This window comes from Hyperolius riggenbachi, chromosome 10, assembly GCF_040937935.1.
Source record: "Hyperolius riggenbachi isolate aHypRig1 chromosome 10, aHypRig1.pri, whole genome shotgun sequence".
NCBI lineage: Eukaryota > Metazoa > Chordata > Amphibia > Anura > Hyperoliidae > Hyperolius > Hyperolius riggenbachi.
Genome location: NC_090655.1, coordinates 245069083 through 245092347, shown reverse-complemented (window position 1 = coordinate 245092347; position 23265 = coordinate 245069083). Strand labels below are relative to the sequence as shown.

Genomic DNA, 23265 nt, shown 5'->3' with positions numbered 1-23265 from the left:
GCGCTTCCTGCACTTTAATGATGATACAACCTGTCATGAAAGAGGCCACGCTGACTATGACCGGCTCCACAAATTTCGGCCCCTCATAGACCACCTGTCATCCAAATTTGCAGATGCTTACACCCCTGAACAGAACATCTGTATAGACGAGTCCCTCATACATTTTACCGGGCGCCTTGGCATTAAGCAGTACATCCCAACCAAGCGCGCCCGGTATGGGGTCAAGCTGTATAAGCTCTGTGAAAGGGCCACAGGCTATACATATCGCTTTAGGGTCTATGAGGGCAAAGACACAAAATTGGAGCCGGTCGGATGCCCTGACTACCTGGGGTGCAGTGGCAAGATTGTGTGGGACTTGGTGTCACCCTTATTCCACAAGGGGTACCATCTCTATGTGGACAACTACTACACAAGTGTGGCCCTTTATCAGCATTTGAAGATACTCGGAATTCCTTGCTGTGGCACCGTGCGGCCTAGTCGCCGGGGCTTCCCCCAATATCTCACTGCTACCCGACTTGCACGGGGGGAGAGGGCTGCCTTGTGTAAGGACGACCTTCTTGCAGTGAAATGGAAGGACAAGAGGGACGTTTACCTTCTGTCGACCATTCACGGAAACACGACAGTCCAAATTCAGCGAGCAACTGAGGTTGTTGAGAAACCCCTCGCCGTCCACGACTATAATTTAAACATGGGAGGGGTGGACTTCAATGACCAGATGTTGGCTCCCTATTTAGTTTCCCGAAGGACCAGCCGCTGGTATAAGAAAGTGGCTATTTACTTGATTCAATTGGCAATGTACAACAGCTTTGTTCTCTACAGTAAGGCTGGGAGAACAGGATCCTTCCTTAAATTTCAGGAAGAGATCATTTCGGAACTCCTGTATCCAGGAGGGGCCGTGGCCAATCCCCCTGATGTAGTTAGCCGGCTACATGAAAGACACTATGCTTATGTCTTTCCGAGTACCCCAGGTCAACGCACCCCAAGAAAACATTGTCGTGTCTGTAAGAGGAATGGAATGAGGCGTGACACCACTTTTTATTGTCCCTACTGTCCTGACCAGCCTGCCCTATGCATAGGGGAGTGTTTTGAAAAGTTCCACGAACACATTCGCTATTGGAGTAGGGAACGTGAGACACAGTAGTAGTCTCTCAAGGCTCTTTCACACTGGAGCCATGTGTTGCAGCATATTGCCTAGCGAAAGTCCCACTTTGCGGTCCCCCCTTACGCCGGAAGTGGTTGACTTAAAGCTAGTGCATACCTACGCTACTGCGCGGCTCCTGTGTGTGAAACCAGACATCTGCTTTTGAGAGACCCAAATACATTGGAGTGATGGTTGCAGCATATTGCCTAGCGAAAGTCCCACTTTGCGGTCCCCCCTTACGCCGGAAGTGGTTGACTTAAAGCTAATGCATACCTACGCTACTGCGCGACTCCTGTGTGTGAAACCAGACATCTGCTTTTGAGAGACCCAAATACACAGGGCTGCCAGAAACCTCTCCTTTCACTTGGGACAAAGTGCATAGTGTACTTCACTACATCTCTGTGCGCTTTGCGCTTTGCACACTGTCCCATGGGGAAGGAGAAGTTTGTCCTTGGAAGGTAAGTTAAAAACAAACAAAAAAAAAAAACAGGTAAGCAAAAGTTCCAAATGTTATTGTTTGGTTAAAAAGGTTTAATAAAGTTTACGAATGTTAATGTTAATGAATTTCTTGCATTGCTGCTTGCTTGTTTTTTTTTGTATGTTTTTTTCTCTCTCTTTTTCCATCCTTTACCCTTCCAGGTGGACCGAGCGAACGACTGATCGACCAACCAGCTGCAGCACTGATGGTGCATCCTGACAGAAGCATTGCGCGTCTGTCAGATTACACACAAGTCGGTGCATGCAGCGCTGCAGGACGAGATTTCTCCTCCGCAGTAAGATACGTTTGTCAAGGCATATGAGCTGAGGGGTGGTGTTGGAGCTCCTATGCTTTGGCAAGCACTTTGTATCAAAACTGGCAAAGGTTTTTTTCATCCACATCGATCGATGTGAATGGATTAATCTGGTTTGCCAGGAGCAAAGTGGGTTTGGAAAATTTTGTGGGCGGTGCTCCTATGTCCTGGCAAACGCCATGCCCCCCCTTTTTTCACATATTTCGGCAGATATTTTTTCATCCACATTGATTAATGTGAATGTGAGAATCTTTGCCGTTCATTTTTCCTTTTATGGAGAAAAAAGTGCATCACCCGTATGCGCAATATAAGGAGTATAGCAGAAACTCCTAATACTGGCCATACATGTAATGATTGTGGAGACGCTAAAATGCCAGGACAGACCCCCACAAATGACCCCATTTTAGAAAGAAGACACCCCAAGGTATTCGCTGAGGGGCATGGTGAGTTCATAGAAGATTTTATTTTTTGGCATAAATTAGCAGAAATGGATTTTTTTATTTTTTTTCCCACAAAGTGTCATTTTCCGCTAACTTATGACAAAAAATAAAATTTTATATGAACTCAGTATGCCCCTTGTGGAATACCTTGGGGTCTCTTCTTTCCAAAATGGGGTCATTTCTGGGGTGTTTTACTGTCCTGGAATTGTTTGGTGGGGGCCTAAATTGTGAGCACCCTTGTAAAGCCTAAAGGTGCTCATTGGACTTTGGGCAAGTTTGCGCAGCTAGCCTGCAAAAAAGTGTCACATATGTGGTATTGCCATTCTCATGAGTAGTAGTATAATGTGTTTTGGGGTGTCTTTCCACACATACCCATGCTGGGTGGGAGAAATATCTCTGTAAATGACAATTTAGTGTAAAAAAATGGGAAAAATTGTCATTTACAGAGATATTTCTCACACACAGGATTGGTTATGTGTGAAATACACCCCAAAACACATTATACTATTATTCCTGAGTACAGCGATACCACACGTGTGACACTTTTTTGCAGCCTAGCTGTGCAAAGGGGCCCAAAGTCCAATGAGTACCTTTAGAATTTCACAGGTCAATTTTAATTATTTGGTTTCCAGACTACTCCTCACAATTTAGGGCCCCTAAAATGCCAAGGCAGTATAGGAACCCCACAAGTGACCCCATTTTGGAAAGAAGACACCCCAAGTTATTCCATGAGGGGTATGGTGAGTTCATAGAAGATTTTATTTTTTGTCACAAGTTAGTGGAAAATGACACTTTGTGAGAAAAAAAACTAAAAAATCCATTTCCACTAACTTGTGTCAAAAAATAAAATATTCTATGAACTCATCATACCCCTCATGGAATACCTTGGGGTGTCTTCTTTCCAAAATGGGATCACTTGTGGGGTTCCTATACTTCCCTGGCATTTAAGGGGCCCAAAACCGTGAGGTGTAGTCTGGAAAACAAATGAGTAAAATTGACCTGTGAAACTCATTAGACTGTGGGCCCCTTTGCACAGCTAGGCTGCAAGAAGGTGTCACACATGTGGTATCCCCGTACTCAGGAGAAGTAGTATAATGTGTTTTGGGGTGTCTTTTCACACATACCCATGCTGGGTGGGAGAAATATCTCTGTAAATGACAACTTTTTCCATTTTTTTTACACACAATTGTCCATTTACAGATATATTTCTCCCACCCAGCATGGGTATGTGTAAAAATACACCGCAAAACACATTATACTACTTCTCCTGAGTATGGGGATACCACATGTGTGGCACTTTTTGGCACCCTAACTGCGCTAAGGGGCCCAAAGTCCAATGAGTACCTTTAGGATTTCACAGGTCATTTTGAGAAATTTGGTTTCAAGACTACTCCTCACGGTTTTGGGCCCCTAAAATGCCAGGACAGTATAGGAACCCCACAAATTACCCCATTTTAGGCAGAAGACACCCCAAGGTATTCAGTTAGGAGTATGGTGAGTTCATAGAAGATTTTATTTTTTTGTCACAAGTTAGCGGAAATTGATTTTTATTGTTTTTTTCACAAAGTGTAATTTTCCTCTAACTAGTGACAAAAAATAAAATCTTCTATGAACTCACCATACTCCTAACTGAATACCTTGGGGTGTCTTCTTTCTTAAATGTGGTCATTTGTGGGATTCCTATACTGTCCTGGCATTTTAGGGGCCCTAAACCGTGAGGAGTAGTCATGAAACGAAATTTCTCAAAATGACCTGTGAAATCATAAAGGTACTCATTGGACTTTGGGCCCCTTAGCGCAGTTAGGGTGCAAAAAAGTGCCACACATGTGGTATCGCCATACTCAGGAGAAGTAGTATAATGTGTTTTGCGGTGTATTTTTACATATACCCATGCTGGGTGGGAGAAATATCTCTGTAAATGGACAATTGTGTGTAAAAAAATCAAAATATTGCCATTTACAGAGATATTTCTCCCACCCAGCATAGGTATGTGTAAAAATACACCCCAAAACACATTATACTACTTCTCCCGAGTACAGCGATACCACATGTGTGGCACTTTTTTGCACCCTAACTGCGCTAAGGGGCCCAAAGTCCAATGAGTACCTTTAGGATTTCACAGGTCATTTTGAGACATTTGGTTTCAAGACTACTCCTCACGGTTTAGGGCCCCTAAAATGCCAGGACAGTATAGGAACCCCACAAATTACCCCATTTTAGGCAGAAGACACCCCAAGGTATTCAGTTAGGAGTATGGTGAGTTCATAGAAGATTTTATTTTTTTGTCACAAGTTAGCGGAAATTGATTTTTATTGTTTTTTTCACAAAGTGTCATTTTCCTCTAACTAGTGACAAAAAATAAAATCTTCCATGAACTCACCATACTCCTAACTGAATACCTTGGGGTGTCTTCTTTCTAAAATGTGGTCATTTGTGGGATTCCTATACTGTCCTGGCATTTTAGGGGCCCTAAACCGTGAGGAGTAGTCTTAGTGCCCCTTAGCGCAGTTAGGGTGCAAAAAAGTGCCACACATGTGGTATCGCTGTACTCGGGAGAAGTAGTACAATGTGTTTTGGGGTGTATTTTTACACATACCTATGCTGGGTGGGAGAAATATCTTTGTAAATGGACAGTTGTGTGTAAAAAAAAATCTAAAAAATCTCATTTACAGAGATATTTCTCCCACCCAGCATGGGTATGTGTAAAAATACATCCCAAAACACATTATACTATTTCTCCTGAGTACGGCGATACCACATGACACTTTTTTGCAGCCTAGGTGCGCTAAGGGGCCCAAAGTCCAATGAGCACCTTTAGGCTTTACAGGGGTGCTTACAATTTAGCACCCCCAAAATGCCAGGACAGTAAACACACCCCACAAATGACCCCATTTTGGAAAGTATTCAGAGAGGGGCATGGTGAGTCTGTGGCAGATTTCATTTTTTTTTGTCACAAGTTAGCAGAAATGGAAACTTTTTATTATTATTTTTTTTGTCACAAAGTGTCATTTTCCGCTAACTTGTGACAAAAAATAAAATCTTCTATGAACTCACCATGCCTCTCAGTGAATACTTTGGGATGTCTTCTTTCCAAAATGGGGTCATTTGGGGGGTATTTATACTATCCTGGAATTCTAGCCCCTCATGAAACATGACAGGTGGTCAGAAAAATCAGAGATGCTGGAAAATGGGAAAATTCACTTTTTGCACCATAGTTTGTAAACGCTATAACTTTTACCCAAACCAATCAATATAGGCTGAATGGGTTTTTTTTAATCAAAAACATGTTTGTCCACATTTTTCGCGCTGCATGTATACAGAAATTTTACTTTATTTGAAAAATGTCAGCACAGAAAGTTAAAAAAATCATTTTTTTGACAAAATTCATGTCTTTTTTGATGAATATAATAAAAAGTACAAATCGCAGCAGCAATTAAATAGCACCAAAAGAAAGCTGTATTAGTGACAAGAAAAGGAGGTAAAATTTGTTTGGGTGGTAAGTTGTATAACCGAGCAATAAACAGTTATAACTGCAGTGGTCTGAATTGTAAAAAATGGCCTGGTCTTTAGGGGGGTTTAGCACTGCAGTCTTCAAGTGGTTAAGCAATGCAGCTGTTAAGCCCTTCCGGTCCTTAAATGAAACCAATATCTTTCAGAGTCAAGAAAACATTCCAGTTTAAGAAGGTGGTAAAATATTGGGGATTGGCTTATACATGAGGTCGGCTTATAGAGCTGGATATATGGTAGAAGCAAGCTAATAACCCCTTCAGTACGCTGTGTGTGAGAAATGTGCCTGGAAATGTGAGCTCTCAGCAGCTGTCAGCTCCCAGGATCAGCCACATACACGGCTCATCTCTGTGTGGCTTTATAAGACTCTGACTCATCACATCACACAGCAGAGTAGTGCCTTCCTCTGCAGCACAATGGGGAACTCTGACACTGACTCTCCATACAGCGAGCTCTCCTAAAGTCTTTGTAGAAGAGGAGAGTCACATTTGGGCACACACTAAAGTAACTTCTCTTGGGGATTTGTGTAGAGTTTGCAGCCTGTGTGACAGCAGAAGTAACAGGCAGATGTGTGTGATTTGTGCCATACTGTCTGCTCTGAGGGGAAAGCTGTGCAGGAGAGCAGTGACCGCTGGTGCAGCTGAGGGAGGAGACAGAAGTACAGATCCACCCCCCACTTTACACCGCTGATCCTAGGGAGACAAGACGTGCTGATAGCTGACATTTCTTCAAAGGCCAGTGATTGCTAAACTTGGCACTCCAGCTGTGACAAAACTACAAATCCTAAGCCTATGCCTCACCGAGTTATGCTTAGAGCTGTCAGAGTATTGTGATGCCTCATGGGACTTGTAGTTCCACCACAGCTGGAGTGCCAAGGTTAGCCATCACTGTTCTAGGCATACTTTCTACACAATGTATATAGAAACTTTTACAGGCCTGCTATGGGCTTTCCTCCTGTGGGTAGCACAAAACATTTCAAATGTACTATTATGGTCCTTTAAGCGTTGTTTTAAAGGATATCCGAAGTGACGTGTGACATGATGAGATAGACATGGGTATGTACAGTGCCAGGCACACAAATAACTATGCTGTGTTCCTTTTTTTCTTTCTCTGCCTGAAAGAGTTAAATATCAGGTATGTAAATGGCTGACTCAGTCCTGACTCAGACAGGAAGTGACTACAGTGTGACCCTCACTGATAAAAAATTCCAACTATAAAACATTTTTTCTAGCAGAAAATGGCTTCTGAGAGCAGGAAAGAGATAAAAAGGATAAACGGGTTGTAGGTTTTAGCTCTGGCATACTTCAATGAATGTGTCATTGAGCAAAAACAAAACTGTTAAAACTCAAAAAGTAGATTTAAACAAATACAAATAAAACTGTGGAATATCTTGAAAAGTTATTTTTAGGAGAAGGAAGATAGATACAATTGTTTATTTCATTCGTTTATTTTCTCTTCGGGTGTCCTTTAAGTGCCCACATCAATCCTGAGAAATACCATCGTAAATGTGGTAGTGTCTCTTATAATGTGAAACTAGATTACCTTTCTGAGTAAAACATTTCCCACACTCTGAACATGAGTAAGGCTGCTCTCCTGTGTGTACTCTCTGGTGTATGTGAAGGCTTGTGCTATGAGAGAATTTTTTCCCACACTCTGAACATGAGTAAGGACGCTCTCCTGTGTGCGTCCTCTGGTGCGCCCGAAGGCGTGAGCTATAAGAGAATTTTTTCCCACACTCTGAACATGAGTAAGGACGTTCTCCTATGTGAGTCCCCTGATGCTTCTGGAGGCTTGAACTACAAGAGAATTTTTCCCCACACTCTGAACATGAGTGAGGACGCTCTCCTGTATGAGTCATCTGGTGCCTCCGAAGGCTTGAGCCACAAGAGAATTTTTTCCCACATTCTGAACATGAGTAACGATGCTCTCCTGTGTGAGTCCTTTTGTGCTTCCGGAGGTTTGACTTACAAGAGAATTTTTTCCCACACTCTGAACATGAGTAAGGACGCTCTCCTGTGTGAGTCCTCTGATGCGTCTGAAGGCTTGAGCTACAAAAGAATTTTTTCCCACACTCTGAACATGAAAAAGCCCACAGCACTTTGTGACTTCTTTGGTGCTTAACAAGGTCCCGATAAGAAATAAAACATTTATCACAAACCAGACATGAATGTTTCTTGTTGCCATCACCTGTTACAGTATCTGCTGTACTGATAGATTCCTGAGAATTACACCAATCATTTGCTCTGCCAGCAGTGTGCACACCTGAAGGGATATTTCGGGTAACAGGATGTGACCTTCCAGAAGCTTCCTGATGATTGGAAGGATTTGCAGAGTTAGCTGCAGGGATAAGCGTGAAAAGTATATTTCCAATAATGGTGACAATTCCTGGTGTAATCTGGGTGCTGCCATTATCTTCTACATTACAAGGAGGAGGTACAAGAAAGTGTACCTCTGACCTGTTCCCAATATTGTCTCCACCTGCTGGGAGAAGAGTGAAAGTACATGTTACCTGCTGATGTCAGAGGCCTCACTACATACCAAGGCAAAGTTCTGAGTGGCCCCCAGCTCAAAGTGCACATTAGTAATGACTCCCTCTGTCAAGACTGACATGCATAACTATCAGAGTTCCCCTCTAACTTACACACACCAGGCCAGAGTCTAGAATTTCCATTTAGAAGGAGACTCAAAAGGAGAGACCTCTGTATATTCCAAACACCAGACCTCACCTAAATTACATAAATACCACATATGGATAAGCTTCAAAGGGTTTCTCTGAACATTTATTACACCAGACACACATTGACTATACAATACACACCCATAGCAGACCTGGTGTTCAGAAAACTCTAAGGTGACCTAGCAGTTACTGTACATACAGTACTTGACTATAAACTAAATTTTTTTTGCTCCTAGAATGCCCACTATTAACTCTCAGTTTACACTAAGGTCAGCATAGTGGATGTGAGGAGAGCCTGACTTCTCGCCTCCATCCCTCAGCTACTGAGGAATGGAGATGGGCCTCTCATATAGAGAACAGTATCTCCACCTCATTTGTTGGTACTATGATGTTATACTGAGGAATGGAGATGGGCCTTTCATATGGTGTACAGTATCTCCTCTCATTTGTTGGTGCTATGATGTTATACTGAGGAATGGAGATGGACCTCTCATATGGTGTACAGTATCTCCTCCTCATTTGTTGGTACTATGATGTTATACTGAGGAATGGAGATGGACCTTTCATATGGTGTACAGTATCTCCTCCTCATTTGTTGGTACTATGATGTTATACTGAGGAATGGAGATGGGCCTTTCATATGGTGTACAGTATCCTCTCCTCATTTGTTGATGCTATGATGTTACACTGAGGAATGGAGATGGGCCTTTCATATGGTGTACAACATCTCCTCCTCATTTGTTGGCACTATGATGTTATACTGGGGAATGGAGATGGGCCTTTCATATGGTGTACATTATCTCCTCCTCATTTGTTGGTGCTAAGATGTTACACTGAGGAATGGAGATGGACCTTTCATATGGTGTACAGTATCTCCTCCTCATTTGTTGGTACTATGATGTTATACTGAGGAATGGAGATGGGCCTTTCATATGGTGTACAGTATCTCCTCCTCATTTGTTGGTGCTATGATGTTACACTGAGGAATGGAGATGGGCCTTTCATATGGTGTACAGTATCTCCTCCTCATTTGTTGGTACTATGATGTTATACTGAGGGATGGAGATGAACCTTTCATACAGTGTACAGTATCTCATTTGTTGGTGTTATGATGTTGTACTGAGGGATGGAGATGAACATTTCATATCGTGTACAGTATCTCCTCCTCCTTTGTTGGTACTATGATGTTATACTAAGGAATGGAGATGGGCCTTTCATATGGTGTACAACATCTCCTCCTCATTTGTTGGTACTATGATGTTATACTGAGGAATGGAGATGGGCCTTTCATATGGTGTACAATATCTCCTTCTCATCTGTTGCCGCTATGATGTTATACTGAGGAATGGAGCTGGGAATTTCATATGGTGTACAGTATCTCCTCCTCATTTGTTGGTGCTATGATGTTATACTGAGGAATGGAGATGGGCCTCTCATATGGTGTACAGTATCTCCTCCTCATTTATTGGTGCTATGATGTTATACTGAGGAATGGAGATGGGCCTTTCATATGGTGTACAGTATCTCCTTCTCATTTGTTGGTGCTATGATGTTACACTGAGGAATGGAGATGGGCCTTTCATATGGTGTACAGTATCTCCTCATTTGTTGGCACTATGATGTTATACTGAGGAATGGAGATGGGCCTTTCATATGGTGTACAGTATCTCCTCCTCATTTGTTGCCGCTATGATGTTATACTGAGGAATGGAGCTGGGAATTTCATATGGTGTACAGTATCTCCTCCTCATTTGTTGGCACTATGATGTTATACTGAGGAATGGAGATGGGCCTTTCATATGGTGTACAGTATCTCCTCCTCATTTGTTGGTACTATGATGTTATACTGAGGAATGGAGATGGGCCTTTCATATGGTGTAGACTCTCCTCATTTGTTGGGAACATGATATTATACTGAGGCTGCTAAAATGTAATTGCACTCACTGCACAAGAGCAGACACATTTAAGTGCGGATCTGACCAGAGCTGTGCATGCTTGGTAGAGGGAAGATGCTTGTTGTGGTGAGTAGTGAGCAGTGAGGTGGTGGAGTCCAGATTGTGCATGAGGATTCCTGTCATAGGCTTGTATAGTAAAAAGAAGGACAGTGAGAGGAATTTTATATTACAGAGCGCTCTCTCATGTGAAGATCTGCTGATTCTACCATTGCCAGTCACTCTATATATCTTACACTCACAGATGAAGAATGAAAATGTAAAATATAAGCATATAACATTTATTACTTACCTGTGCAAATATCTACAGATGATTTTTCTGCTTCAGTATTAGTCATCATGTCACCCTCCTGCATAGATGGTTGATCACTCCTCAGATACATATGTTCTTCTTCCTCCTTAATTGTCCTCATCTTGTCTCCCTCCTCCAAAGACTGTTGATCACTCCTCACATACGTCTCTTCTTCTTCCTCTTTAATTGTCCTCATCATGTCACAATCCTGCATAGATCGCTGATCACTCCTCATATATGTATATTCTTCTTCTTCTTTAATTGTCCTCATCATGTCACCCTCCTCCATAGACTGCTGATCACTCCTCACATGCTTCTCTTCTTCTTCCTCTTTATATGTCTTCATCATGCCACCTTCCCCCACACACTGCTGATCACTCCTCACATACATCTCTTTTTCTTCCTCTTTAATTGTCCTCATCATGTCACCGTCCTCCATAGATTGCTGATAACTCCTCACATGCTTCTCTTCTTCTTTAACTTCACGTTTTACACAAATCCGTTCTTGAAACTAGAGCCACGAAACACAGAGAATGACGTATTTAAAGGACTTTTCTATCGCTTCAGGTGTGCTTTAAGGGCTTACAAGGCCACAAAAGACAAACATTTCTTACGGCAACATCTTTTCCAGAAGTCGGAAGGACAGCAACTAGGAGACAAGTATCAGGGTTGCTGTCCTGAGACGTTCTGGAAATAAATGTAATTTTACATACCTGGGGCTTCTTCCAGCCTTTAGAAGTGATTTGGGTCCCTCGCTGCAGCTCTGGTCCACTCTGGAGTCCAGATGGCAGCCTGCGCAGCAACGACTGGTGACTTATGCGCACTCTCGCGTGGGGTAGGTGCCCGCCCAAGTATGTGCAAAGGACGCTGACCCATCGGGGGTCGGTGATCCTTACAGGCTGCCAGCTGGACTCCGGAGAGGACTGGAGCTGTGGAAAGGGACTCAAATGGTAAGTAAAACTACATTTATTTTGTGGCCTTGTAAGCCCTTTATAGCATACTTGAAGCAACAAAAAAATTAACATCCCTGGAGGTAAACCGAGTGTAGCTTGGGCTAGCCACCGGGAGCTCTATGCAGAGTATAGCGTGCAGCGGAAGCTTTTACTCACCTCCCGGGTATCCAGACATCAGTAGCTGTTCTCCTTCCTGTCCTCCGAGGCTCTGAATTACTCTGGAGAGATCGCCGTCATCCATCTCACTACAGAGTTACAGCACCACCCGGAACACGGAGGTAAAATTGCAGAGCTGGAGCCCAGGGAGGTGAGTGAAAGCAGGGGATGCTGCTGGCTTTCTGGCAGCATGATTGTTTCCGGATTTCAGGGTCTGAAACCTTTTAAAAAGACCCTAAAATCCGGATATAATCACACCGCCAGGGAGGTTAAAAGACAGATACATTCATCAGAAATGTAAAGCCTGTGGATAGTCCAGGGGCTTCCCCAATCCTTGCTCCAACGCGGGGTCCCTCTGACCATATAACAGTGGTGTGAAAAACTATTTGCCCCCTTCCTGATTTCTTATTCTTTTGCATGTTTGTCACACTTAAATGTTTCTGATCATCAAAAACCGTTAGCTATTAGTCAAAGATAACATAATTGAACACAAAATGCAGTTTTAAATGATGGTTTTTATTATTTTGTGAGAAAAAAAACTCAAAATCTACATGGCTCTGTGTGAAAAAGTGATTGCCCCCCTTGTTAAAAAATAACTTAACTGTAGTTTATCACACCTGAGTTCAATTTCTGTAGTCACCCCCAGGCCTGATTACTGCCACACATGTTTCAATCAAGAAATCACTTAAATAGGAGCTATCTGACACAGAGAAGTAGACCAAAAGTACCTCAAAAGCTAGACATCATGCCAAGATCCAAAGAAATTCAGGAATAAATGAAAACAAAAGTACTGTAATTGAGATCTATCAGTCTGGTAAAGGTTATAATGCCATTTCTAAAGCTTTGGGACTCCAGCGAACCACAGTGGGAGCCATTATCCACAAATAGCAAAAATATGGAACAATGATGAACCTTCCCAGGAGTGGCCGGCCAACCAAAATTACCCTAAGAGCACAGAGAAAACTCATCCGAAAGGCCACAAAAGACCCCAGGACAACATCTAAAGAACTGCAGGCCTCACTTGCCTCAATTAAGGTCAGTGTTCACGACTCCACCATAAGAAAGACTGAGCAAAAACTGCCTGCATGGCAGATATCCAAGGCGCAAACCACTTTTAAGCAAAAAGAACATTAACCTTCCTGGCGGTAAGCCCGAACTGAGTTCGGGCTATGCCGCCGGAAGGCACCGCTCAGGCCCCGCTGGGCCGATTTGCATAATTTTTTTTTTGCTGCACGCAGCTAGCACTTTGCTAGCTGCGTGCAGTGCCCGATCGCCGCCGCTACCCGCCGATCCGCCGCAATTCCTCTCGCCGCGGCCGCCCCCCCCCCCCAGACCCCGTGCGCTGCCTGGCCAATCAGTGCCAGGCAGCGCTATGGGGCAGATCGGAGTCCCCTCTGACGTCACGACGTCGATGACGTCGGTGACGTCATCCCGCCCGTCGCCATGGCGACGGGGGAAGCCCTCCAGGAGATCCCGTTCTTTCAACGGGATCTCCGGATCTCCGATCGCCGGCGGCGATCGGAGGGGCTGGGGGGATGCCGCTGAGCAGCGGCTATCATGTAGCGAGACTTTGTCTCGCTACATGAAAAAAAAAAAAAAAAATTTAAAAAAAAAGATTTGCTGCCCCCTGGCGATTTTTTTGCAAACCGCCAGGAGGGTTAAGGCTCGTCTCAATTTTGCTAAAAAACATCTCAATGATTGCCAAGACTTGTGGGAAAATACCTTGTGGACCGACGAGACAAAAGTTGAACTTTTTGGAAGGTGCGTGTCCCGTTACATCTGGCGTAGAAGTAACACCGCATTTCAGCAAAAGAACATCATACCAACAGTAAAATATGGTGGTGGTAGTGTGATGGTCTGGAGTTGTTTTGCTGCTTCAGGACCTGGAAGGCTTGCTGTGATAGATGGAACCATGAATTCTACTGTCTGTTATAATTTAAGTAGGCCTCAGTTATTTGGACTGAGTTAGTCAAAAAGGCTTGATGAGCAGACCTGCCCTTTAAGGGGATTTTCTCTGAAGAGAGAAAATCTGCAGTTCTGTCAGCAGAACTAGAACATACCAAGAAGCTGTTCTGAACAAGGCCGCAGGTCTCCCTGACCTGGGCCTGGAACAATAAACATCAGTCATGTTTTGTAAATATTCACATTCCTGCATGTATGTCAAATGTCTCATTGATTATTAATCGAGTAGGCGGGTATGATGACACCATGAGTGGGTCCACCAATAGACTGATATAGGGGGTGGCGAAGATGATGTCATATTTAACTCTTTCCTAGTCGGTATTAAATCTGGAGCGAGCAATGGAGAAGGCACTTCTGCTTCTTCCTTCTGCACTAGCTCGCAAGGCCGACTTGGACCTCTAAGCATGTTATTCCTTTATGTAAGCTGATATAATGTATGCTATGTACATAGGTAGTTTAGTGTAACGTAGGTAGGAAGAAGGTACCTGATAGACTTCGGTAGGGAGTCTAATCATGAGCTTATAATGCAACATGAAGATTTGCATAGCTAGGATATGATGACTGTATCTATCTGTCTTTCTGTGACTTGAATAAATAACGGAAACATTGGAGAAGCCTGAGAAAGTCTATATCCTGTTTGCTGTGTGGAGAGTCAAGTGATCTCACAGTCTGTGAGACGATGGTGTCGAAGCAAGGTGATAAGAACAGTTTATAACACTGTCTACCAAAAAATCCGAAGGAGAATGTCCGGCCATCTGTTCGTCAACTCAAGCTGAAGCGATCTTGGGTGCTGCAGCAGGACAATGACCCAAAACACACCAGCAAATCCACCTCTGAATGGCTGAAGAAAAACAAAATGAAGACTTTGGAGTGGCCTAGTCAAAGTCCTGACCTGAATCCTATTGAGATGTTGTGGCATGACTTTAAAAAGGCGGTTCATGCGGGAAAACCCTCAAATAAAGCTGAATTACAACCATTCTGCAAAGATGAGTGGGCCAGAATTCCTCCAGAGCGCTGTAAAAGACTCATTGCAAGTTATCGCAAACGCTTGATTGCAGTTATTGCTGCTAAGGGTGGCCCAACCAGTTATTAGGTTCAGGGGGCAATATCTTTTTCACACAGGTCCATGTAGGTTTTGAGTTTTTTTTCTCACTAAATAATAAAAACTACCATTTAAAACTGCATTTTGTGTTCAATTATGTTATCTTTGACTAATAGTTAACTGTTTTTGATGAGCAGAAACATTTAAGTGTGACAAACATGCAAAAGAATAAGAAATCAGGAAGGGGGCAAATAGTTTTTCACACCACTGTATGAGAGAGTATTTCTAATTTTTTCTTGTGGCTACACCCCCATGCATGTAAGCGCGGGGCCATACTGAGCATGCTTGAATACGATCTGGACATGCCCAGTACAGCAAAAACAGTCATGTACAACTTTTTCCTCCAGGCATGAGCAGTTTCATGCTACTCGGCATGTGCCGACCTCACTCACACATGCACAGTATGGCTGCTCTCTTGCTTGGACAGCAGCACACCCATAAAGAAGAAGAGGGACCCAGGCAGCAGCAATGGGCTCAGGAAGGATCAGGAAGCCTCTGGACCATCCTGGGGCTTCTCACTACTTAGCTGAGTATGCAACTTTCTATTTGATTTTACTCACAGGTTTGCTGTCACACAAAAGACACTAATTCATTAATATTCTAATAAAATCTCTTAAGCATATTACACCGTCAGATCCACCTACCTGATAATGGTGGGGGGTGGTGGGATAATCCTGTGGACAATCCTGGGAATAAAGAGGACCTGTACATCTCTCTGGTTGGTTTCTGTCACTGGATCCATCTGTGAAACACACAGACTAAATATATTGTCTCTATATAATTATCAGATGATGGGAGATATATGTGGACCCTCAACACTGGTCTGAGCTGCCTTACAAGACATGAAAGTCTCCTCTTACCTGGTGATATGAGGGGAAGTTGATGCTCCATCATGGTGTCCTTGTATCCGTCTATATACTGCCACTCCTGCATGGAGAAATAGACAGGGACATCCTGACACCATATAGGAACCAGACACACATAATGATACATGTTTCAGTATTATTGGGAGTGAGCCAAAATTCAAAATCACACTTTATTGTATCAAAAAGATTATCAAAAGTTAAAAACTATTGTATTTGTCAATAAAAATTCTTCGTAACATAAATGTAGAAGATCATTCCGTTTTGACAGATAGTAGACACAATATGCTTTGTTTGATGAAACAGTACATTTCAGGCAACAACACTAGTTCGTTTTGGGTTGATAACCCTTCATCAGGCCTTTACAAAGCAACAAATATATCTACAAATCAAACAAACATACACAAATTAAAATCGATCAAATTATACAACAAGAAGATAAGCATGGAGAATCACCAAAGTGAATAGCCAATTAGGTCAACTAGAAGAAGTTGTTCTTCTGGCAAAACATAATGAGAGGAAGAAGAGGTGAAGAAACAGATATACCAACTCCAAGTAAATGTTAGAGATTGGGCCAACGGTGAGAAGAAAGGGAAACATCCCACATACAAGTTAACGTAGAGAAGCAGCAAGTACAAAATAAGAAGACATCAGATATAAGAAGAATAGATCAGATCTAAAAAGAAAACTGGATCTGTTTCTTCACCTTTTCTTCCTCTCATTATGTTCTGCCAACAACTTCTTCTAGTTGACCTACTTGGCTTTTCACTTTTAAATGGTTAAATGGTACCTGAGACGGATGAAAAGAAAAGTTTTATACATACCTGGGGCTTCCTCCAGCCCCCTTTAGGCTAATCAGTCCCTTGCTGTCCTTTTCCACCATCTGAGGAAGCCCCAGGTATGTATAATACTTTCATCTGTCTCAGGTTTACTTTAAGTTACACAGTACAGTAGTACTATACATATGCACTCCCACAGAGCTGCAGGGAATCCACTGAGAATGTTAAAATGTAGAGAACCGAGAGCCCAATATAGTGTAGTGTGTTAAAGAGAATCTGTATTGTTAAAATCGCACAAAAGTAAACATACCAGTGCGTTAGGGGACATCTCCTATTACCCTCTGTCACAATTTCGCCGCTCCTCGCAGCATTAAAAGTGGTTAAAAACAGTTTTAAAAAGTTTGTTTATAAACAAACAAAATGGCCACCAAAACAGGAAGTAGGTTGATGTACAGTATGTCCACACATAGAAAATACATCCATACACAAGCAGGCTGTATACAGACTTCCTTTTGAATCTCAAGAGATCATTTGTGTGTTTCTTTCCCCCCTGAGGGGGGAGTGCATAGCAGAACCACAACACTGAAGAACTTGGCAGCCTTCCAGACACAGGCTGACAAGTCTGACAAGGGAAAGATACATTGATTTATTACAGAGACTGTGATAGTACAAAGTGCTGCAGTAAGCCAGAACACATTAGAATAGCTTTTGGAACTTGTAGGATGATAAAAAACAGGATGCAATTTTTGTTACGGAGTCTCTTTAAAACAAACGAAGTAAGGAAAATCAGTGAGAAGAATATACTCACAAACGTGGGTTACCACACAGGCAACCACTGTATAAGCAGGTGAGGAGATTAGACCTGTCCTCACTCAGGGCTAAAAAGTCGCTCTCTGTAGATGAGAAAAAGGGGTAGATCACCCCTCCACCAGGGGTGGACATGAATTTGCAGTATGGAGAACAGAGGCACCAGCAGAATAAAAGTGGATAAAACCTTTAAAATTTGCTAGGAGGAAGTGGTGGACTTACCTCCATAAAGCATACACGAAAAACTGTCTGAAAAGTAGCAATCACATTTATTATATAGTACCCTGAGAATGTTGTGCACATTGAACACAGAGGTGTTGTCTATCACCCATAAACCGGGTTCAGATTGTACATGAAGAATGTGTAATAGAGGAAGAATCCCCTCATTCTCCTGCAGAGTACCTGCACATCACTCTTACATGTACCCCCAGTTACATTGCCTAGGGTATGATCCACGAAGAATGTGTAATAGAGGAAGAATCCCCTCATTCCCCTGCAGAGTACTTGCACATCATTCTTAAATGTACCCACAGTTACATTGCCTAGGGCCTGATAGATGTTCTTTGTTCCTGTCTGTACATTCTACAAGTACTCTTACCAAGGACTAGTTTTAGGGCTCGTTAACATCTATGCAGTGCAGATGGCCATGCAATCAGAACGCCACACGTACGATCGCACGCCATCTGCGCAGCTACCCGCTGCACTGCTGATCCCATCCATTGACAGTGAATGGGTCAGCTCTGCGCTTGCGGGCAGAATGCATGCAGCAGTACGCAAGTGCATCGTACTGCTGCGCAGCGCATTTGATGTGAATGGCAGAAGGGCTGTCTATACCCTTCTGCCGTTCTTGCATGTTACCACGTCATACGTGCTTCCAAATGCGCACGGAAGCGCGTTTGATGTGAACAAGGCCTAAGTCTATGACTAAAAGTATAAGAGACAGAAGATCAGCTGGATAGCCAGGTAACTGGTATTGTTTAAAAGGGAATAAATATGGCAGCCTCCATATCCCTCTCAGTTCAGTTGTCTTTTAAAATTCCTAAGCGTTGGCAGTTAAGAGATGCATTTAATGTTACATACTTTCAAACAACAACATTGTAATATGCAAATGAGAGGAGTTGGAGTCGAGGAGTGGGAGTCAGAGGAATCCTAACCTGAGGAGTCGGAGGATTTTTGTACCGACTTCACAGCCCTGGAATTTTTGAACTCAAGAATTGCCTTGAAGTTTCATCACCCAAACGGATCCTCCTATACATAAACCTAACACATAATGATACAGTCACCACTGAGCCTCATCCTTCACACATATTATACATACAGTATACAGTGCTGCCCATAATGATTCATACCCCTGGCAAATTTTGACCTAAAGTTACTTTTATTCAACCAGCAAGTCATTTTTTATAGGAAATGACAAAGGTGTCTCCCAAAAGATAATAAGACGATGCACAAGAGGCATTATTGTGGAAAAAAAAACATTTCTCAACTTTTATTTACATTTGAGCAAAAAGTGTCCAGTCCAAAATTATTCATACCCTTCACAAACTGTCACGGTCTGTGGAGAAATCCAAAGTTCTATACCATTCCAAATAGTCCAAGCTGTTCTAAAGCATCCTAATTACCGATTAATTGGGAACATCTGTTTTAATCAACTCAACAGGCGAAAAACAGTAGCTCTCTGCAGATGGTTTGTGGACAGTCATGGCTAAGACAAAGGAGCTTAGTGAGGACCTGTGGCTGCACATTGTGGCTGCTCACAAGTCAGGAAAGGGCTACAAGGCCATTTCTAAATGTTTTCAAGTTCCAGTGGCTACAGTGCAAAATATTATTAAAAAATACAAGATGTTCCGGACTGTGGAAAATCTGAGAGGACATGGTTGGAAGCCAAAAGTGACACCTGTGCTGGCCAGGAGGATAGTAAGAGAGGTGAAAAAGAATCCAATGATCACCACCAAGGCCTTCCTGGTGAATCTGGGCTCTGCAGGTGGCAATGTCTCAAGACAGACAATCCAATGGACACTGCACACTGCTGGTTTCCATCGATGCAGATCAAGTAGGATGTCACTTCTTCAGATAAGGAACACAAAAGCTTGCTTGACCTTTGCAAATGCTCACCTGGACAAAGAAGACGACTTCTGGTCTTCTGTGTTATGGTCAGATGAAACAAAAATTGAATTGTTTGGTCACAATGATGCTTCCTTCATTTGGTGTAAAAAAGAAGCCTTCAACCCAAAGAACACCATTCCCACTTTCAAACATGGTGGTGGGAACCTAATACTTTGGGGGTGTTTTTTCCAGCCAATGGACCAGGGAACATAATCACAGAAAACAGCATCATGAAAAAAGTACAATACATGAGGATTCTCGACGACAACATCGGGCAGTCTACATAGAAACTTGGCCTTGGGCACCAGTGGACATTTCAGCATAACAATGACCCAAAACACACAGCAAACAAAAGTGGTGAACAAATGGTTAGCAGACAACAACATTAACGTTTTGGAGTGGCCCAGCCAGAATCTTGACTTGAATACGATTGAGAATCTGTGGAGGGAGCTAAAGATCAGGGTGATGGTAAGAAGACCCTCCAACCTGAAAGATTTGGAGCTCATTGCTAAAGATGAAAGGGCAAAAATACCTGTGGAGACATGCAAAAAGCTGGTCTGCAATTATAGGAAGTGTTTGATTGCTGTAATAGCCAATAAAGGCTTCTCTATTGATTATTGAGAAGGGTATAATTAAGTTTGGACTGGACACTTTTTGCTCAAATGTCAATAAAAGATGCAAAATGTTTTTCCCCCCCACAGTAATGCCTCTTGCACATCGTCTTATCATCTTATGGTAGACACCCATGTCATTTCCCTTCAAAAAATTACTTCCTGGTAGAAAAAAAGTAACTTTAAGTCAAAATGTGACAGGGGTGTTAATAATTATGGGCAGCACTGTATGTACACACACACACACACACACCAGTGTTATAACTGCAAATCATAGACACCCCCTAACATTTACACTGCCTCCCCCCATGGGGAAAACCGCTCCAAACCAGGCACTACTGTTACTGTAGGAACTTTTATAGAAACTCTGTATGCTCCATGGATTGGGGTAATGACGAGGAATGGTACACTGGGGGGGGGGGGGGGGGGGGCATTAAAGGTGTTAATATTGGGGGGGGGGTAGTGATGATGGAGGATACATTGAGGGAGTGTGGGGAGATAACGATAGAAGCCCCCATTGCTGTGTGCAGATTGGCTCCTGGGAAGGAAATCACATTAGGGTGTGTATATAAGAAGATACAGGAGACATTTCCCTGGGTCAGGCAGTGATGATGGAGGACACATGGGGGGAGTGTGGGGGGATAATGATAGAAGGAAGCCCCCATTGCTGGGTGCAGATTGGCTCCTGGGAGGGAAATCACATTAGGGTGCGTATATAAGACGATACATACATTTCCCTGGGTCAGGCAGTGAGGTCACGCAGAAGGGGACACTGTGATCATTGGCTGTAAATAGAAATTACATTATTGTAATTACCTCCTATCTCGACAGCACACCGACCCAGAAATAGCTGCTACGCACTTCTGGTCCTGCCCTTCAGCTTCCGGTCTGTGCGTTCCACCCTGGTATTAGTACAGTGTTCCTGTTACAAGTGAGATCAGGTTTCCATCTTGTGGACAATTACCGTAATGATTCCTGTTACAGATATCTCCATCTTGTGGTCAATATCCGAACTGCTGCCTAATTTCACTTTACTGTGTGGGTTGTTGTTATAATTTTTAATTAATTATTTAAGTATTTATATAGCACAGACATATTACGCAGCGCTGTACAGAGTATGTATTGTCTTGTCACCAATTGCCCTCAAAGGGGCTCACAATCTAGCCCCTATAATAGTCATATGTCTATGTATGTATTGTGTAGTGTATGTATCATAGTCTAGGGCCAATTTTAGGGGGAAGCCAATTAACTTATCTGTATATTAGGATGTGTGAGGAAACCAGAGTGCTCGGAGAAAACCCACGTAGACACGGGGAGAACATACAGAACTCCATGCAGATGTTGGCCTGGCTGGAATTCGGACCGGAGACCCAGCGCTGCAAGGCGAGCGCTAACCACTACGCCACTGTGCGACTTTCTCCTGTCGGACTCAAAGCGATTGCGAAGCAGCCACTAGATCGCACTCAGAGGACAGTAGCAGTGTTAGGGAGTCTCCCCCAAGAACTCCATACTGAATAGGTGCCAAGATTCAAACCCAGGTCTCCAATATCATAGGCAGAGTCCTTAACCATGACACTAGAGCCATGTCCAGCTAGGGCCATGTTACTCTATGGCTTTCAGCTGCACTGATTAATATTAGTATTTATATAGCACCAACATCTTCCGCAGCACTTTACAGAGTATATATAGTAATGTCACTAGCTGTCCCTCAGAGGAGCTCACAATCTATTCCCTATCATAGGGAATATCTATCGAAGTCTGGGGCCAATTTTAGGAGAAAGCCAATTGACTTATCTGTATATTTTTGGGATGTGGGAGGAAACCAGAGTGCTCAGAACAAACCCATGCAGACACGGGGAGAACATACACATTCCATGCAAATAATGCCCTGGCTGTGATTCAAACCAGGGACCCAGCACTGCAAGGTGAGAGCACTAACCAGCACCAAACAAGTGAATACATGTTGGATTACTATGGCTATGATTATGGAATGAGCACTTGTAATAATTCCAAGTTAACACTTTTTAATGCAGCTTAGTGAAGACCCACAACGCAGCACCTGACCTGTTTCGTTATCCCCCCGTTATTGTCTTGATATACAGTATAATATTGAAATTGCCATGCCTCGTGTTTCTTTCCTCTCATCTCCCCCAGCATGCCTCATGTATCTTTCCTCTCATCTCCCCCAGCATGCCTCATGTATCTTTCCTCTCTCATCTCCCCCAGCATGCCTCATGTTTCTTTCCTCTCTCTCTTATCTCCTCCCAGCATGCCTCATGTTACTTTCCTCTCTCCCATCTCCCCCAGCATGCCTTGTGTTCCTTTCCTCTCTTATCTCCCCCAGCATACATCATGTTTCTTCCCTCTCTCATCTTCCTCCCATCATGCCTCATCTTTCTTCCCTCACTCATCTCCTCCCAGCATGCCTTATGTTTCTCCCCTCTTTCATTTTCTCCCAGTATGCCTCATGTTTCTTTCCTTTCTTTCTTGCAGAATTTTTGACATCTTACCATTTACAAATTTGCTCACTGAATGAAGTTTTTTGTCCCTCTACAGAATTATTGGCAGCGAAACAAGGTGACCCTTTCCACACTGGACTGGACTTTGCTTAAAGAACTGGATGTTTCTGTTGTATATCTGTTGAGAAGTAAATTTCTATTTCCAACCTTAATTCTTTTATTTTGCAGATTGTGTTCTATAATAACCATTTTTCAAGTAATACACATTGGCATCGGTTTTATTTATACATAGAAAATCCTTGTCACTAGCTCCTCCCAGCTCTAGCAGGAAAAGTAAGGAATTCTGCCTCTATAGAAGAAAGCTACCTTAGAGCTGTAGGTATTGTGTGAGGTGAATTGCTGTCAGCAGTCATTCTGTAACGATCGGTGTAGCAACACAGATGTCTGATTATGTGTGTGTAACGATTGCGGAACTATTTCCGTGGTCAGCGCACAGGACGCGCGCTGACACTGCGGAAATCCTCCACAAGCGTGTAATTTGACAGAGGCAATACAAGATGGCGCCACACCGGTAGCCACCGCCACAGGGCTCCGGAATATTCTTTAACTCTCTCCTTCTCTATGTTGCGCCCGAATCCCCCCTTACCTACCGGGGAGGATGCTTCCC

General features: G+C 43.1%; 1 protein-coding gene across 5 annotated transcripts in view; it reads right to left on the bottom strand.

Annotated features, from left to right (window-relative positions):
• The window catches only part of LOC137535090 (oocyte zinc finger protein XlCOF6-like), a 97947-nt gene that overhangs the window by 5101 nt on the left and 69581 nt on the right, over positions 1 to 23265 (bottom strand). For all 5 annotated transcript variants that reach the window (XM_068256880.1, XM_068256882.1, XM_068256883.1 and 2 more), the window contains 2 exons: positions 15834 to 15900; positions 15618 to 15715 (listed from right to left, as the gene is read on the bottom strand). In XM_068256880.1, coding sequence (XP_068112981.1) covers positions 15703 to 15715; positions 15834 to 15900 — 80 coding nt within the window. In that variant the 3' untranslated portion in view covers positions 15618 to 15702. The remainder of the gene's footprint in view (positions 1 to 15617; positions 15716 to 15833; positions 15901 to 23265) is intronic.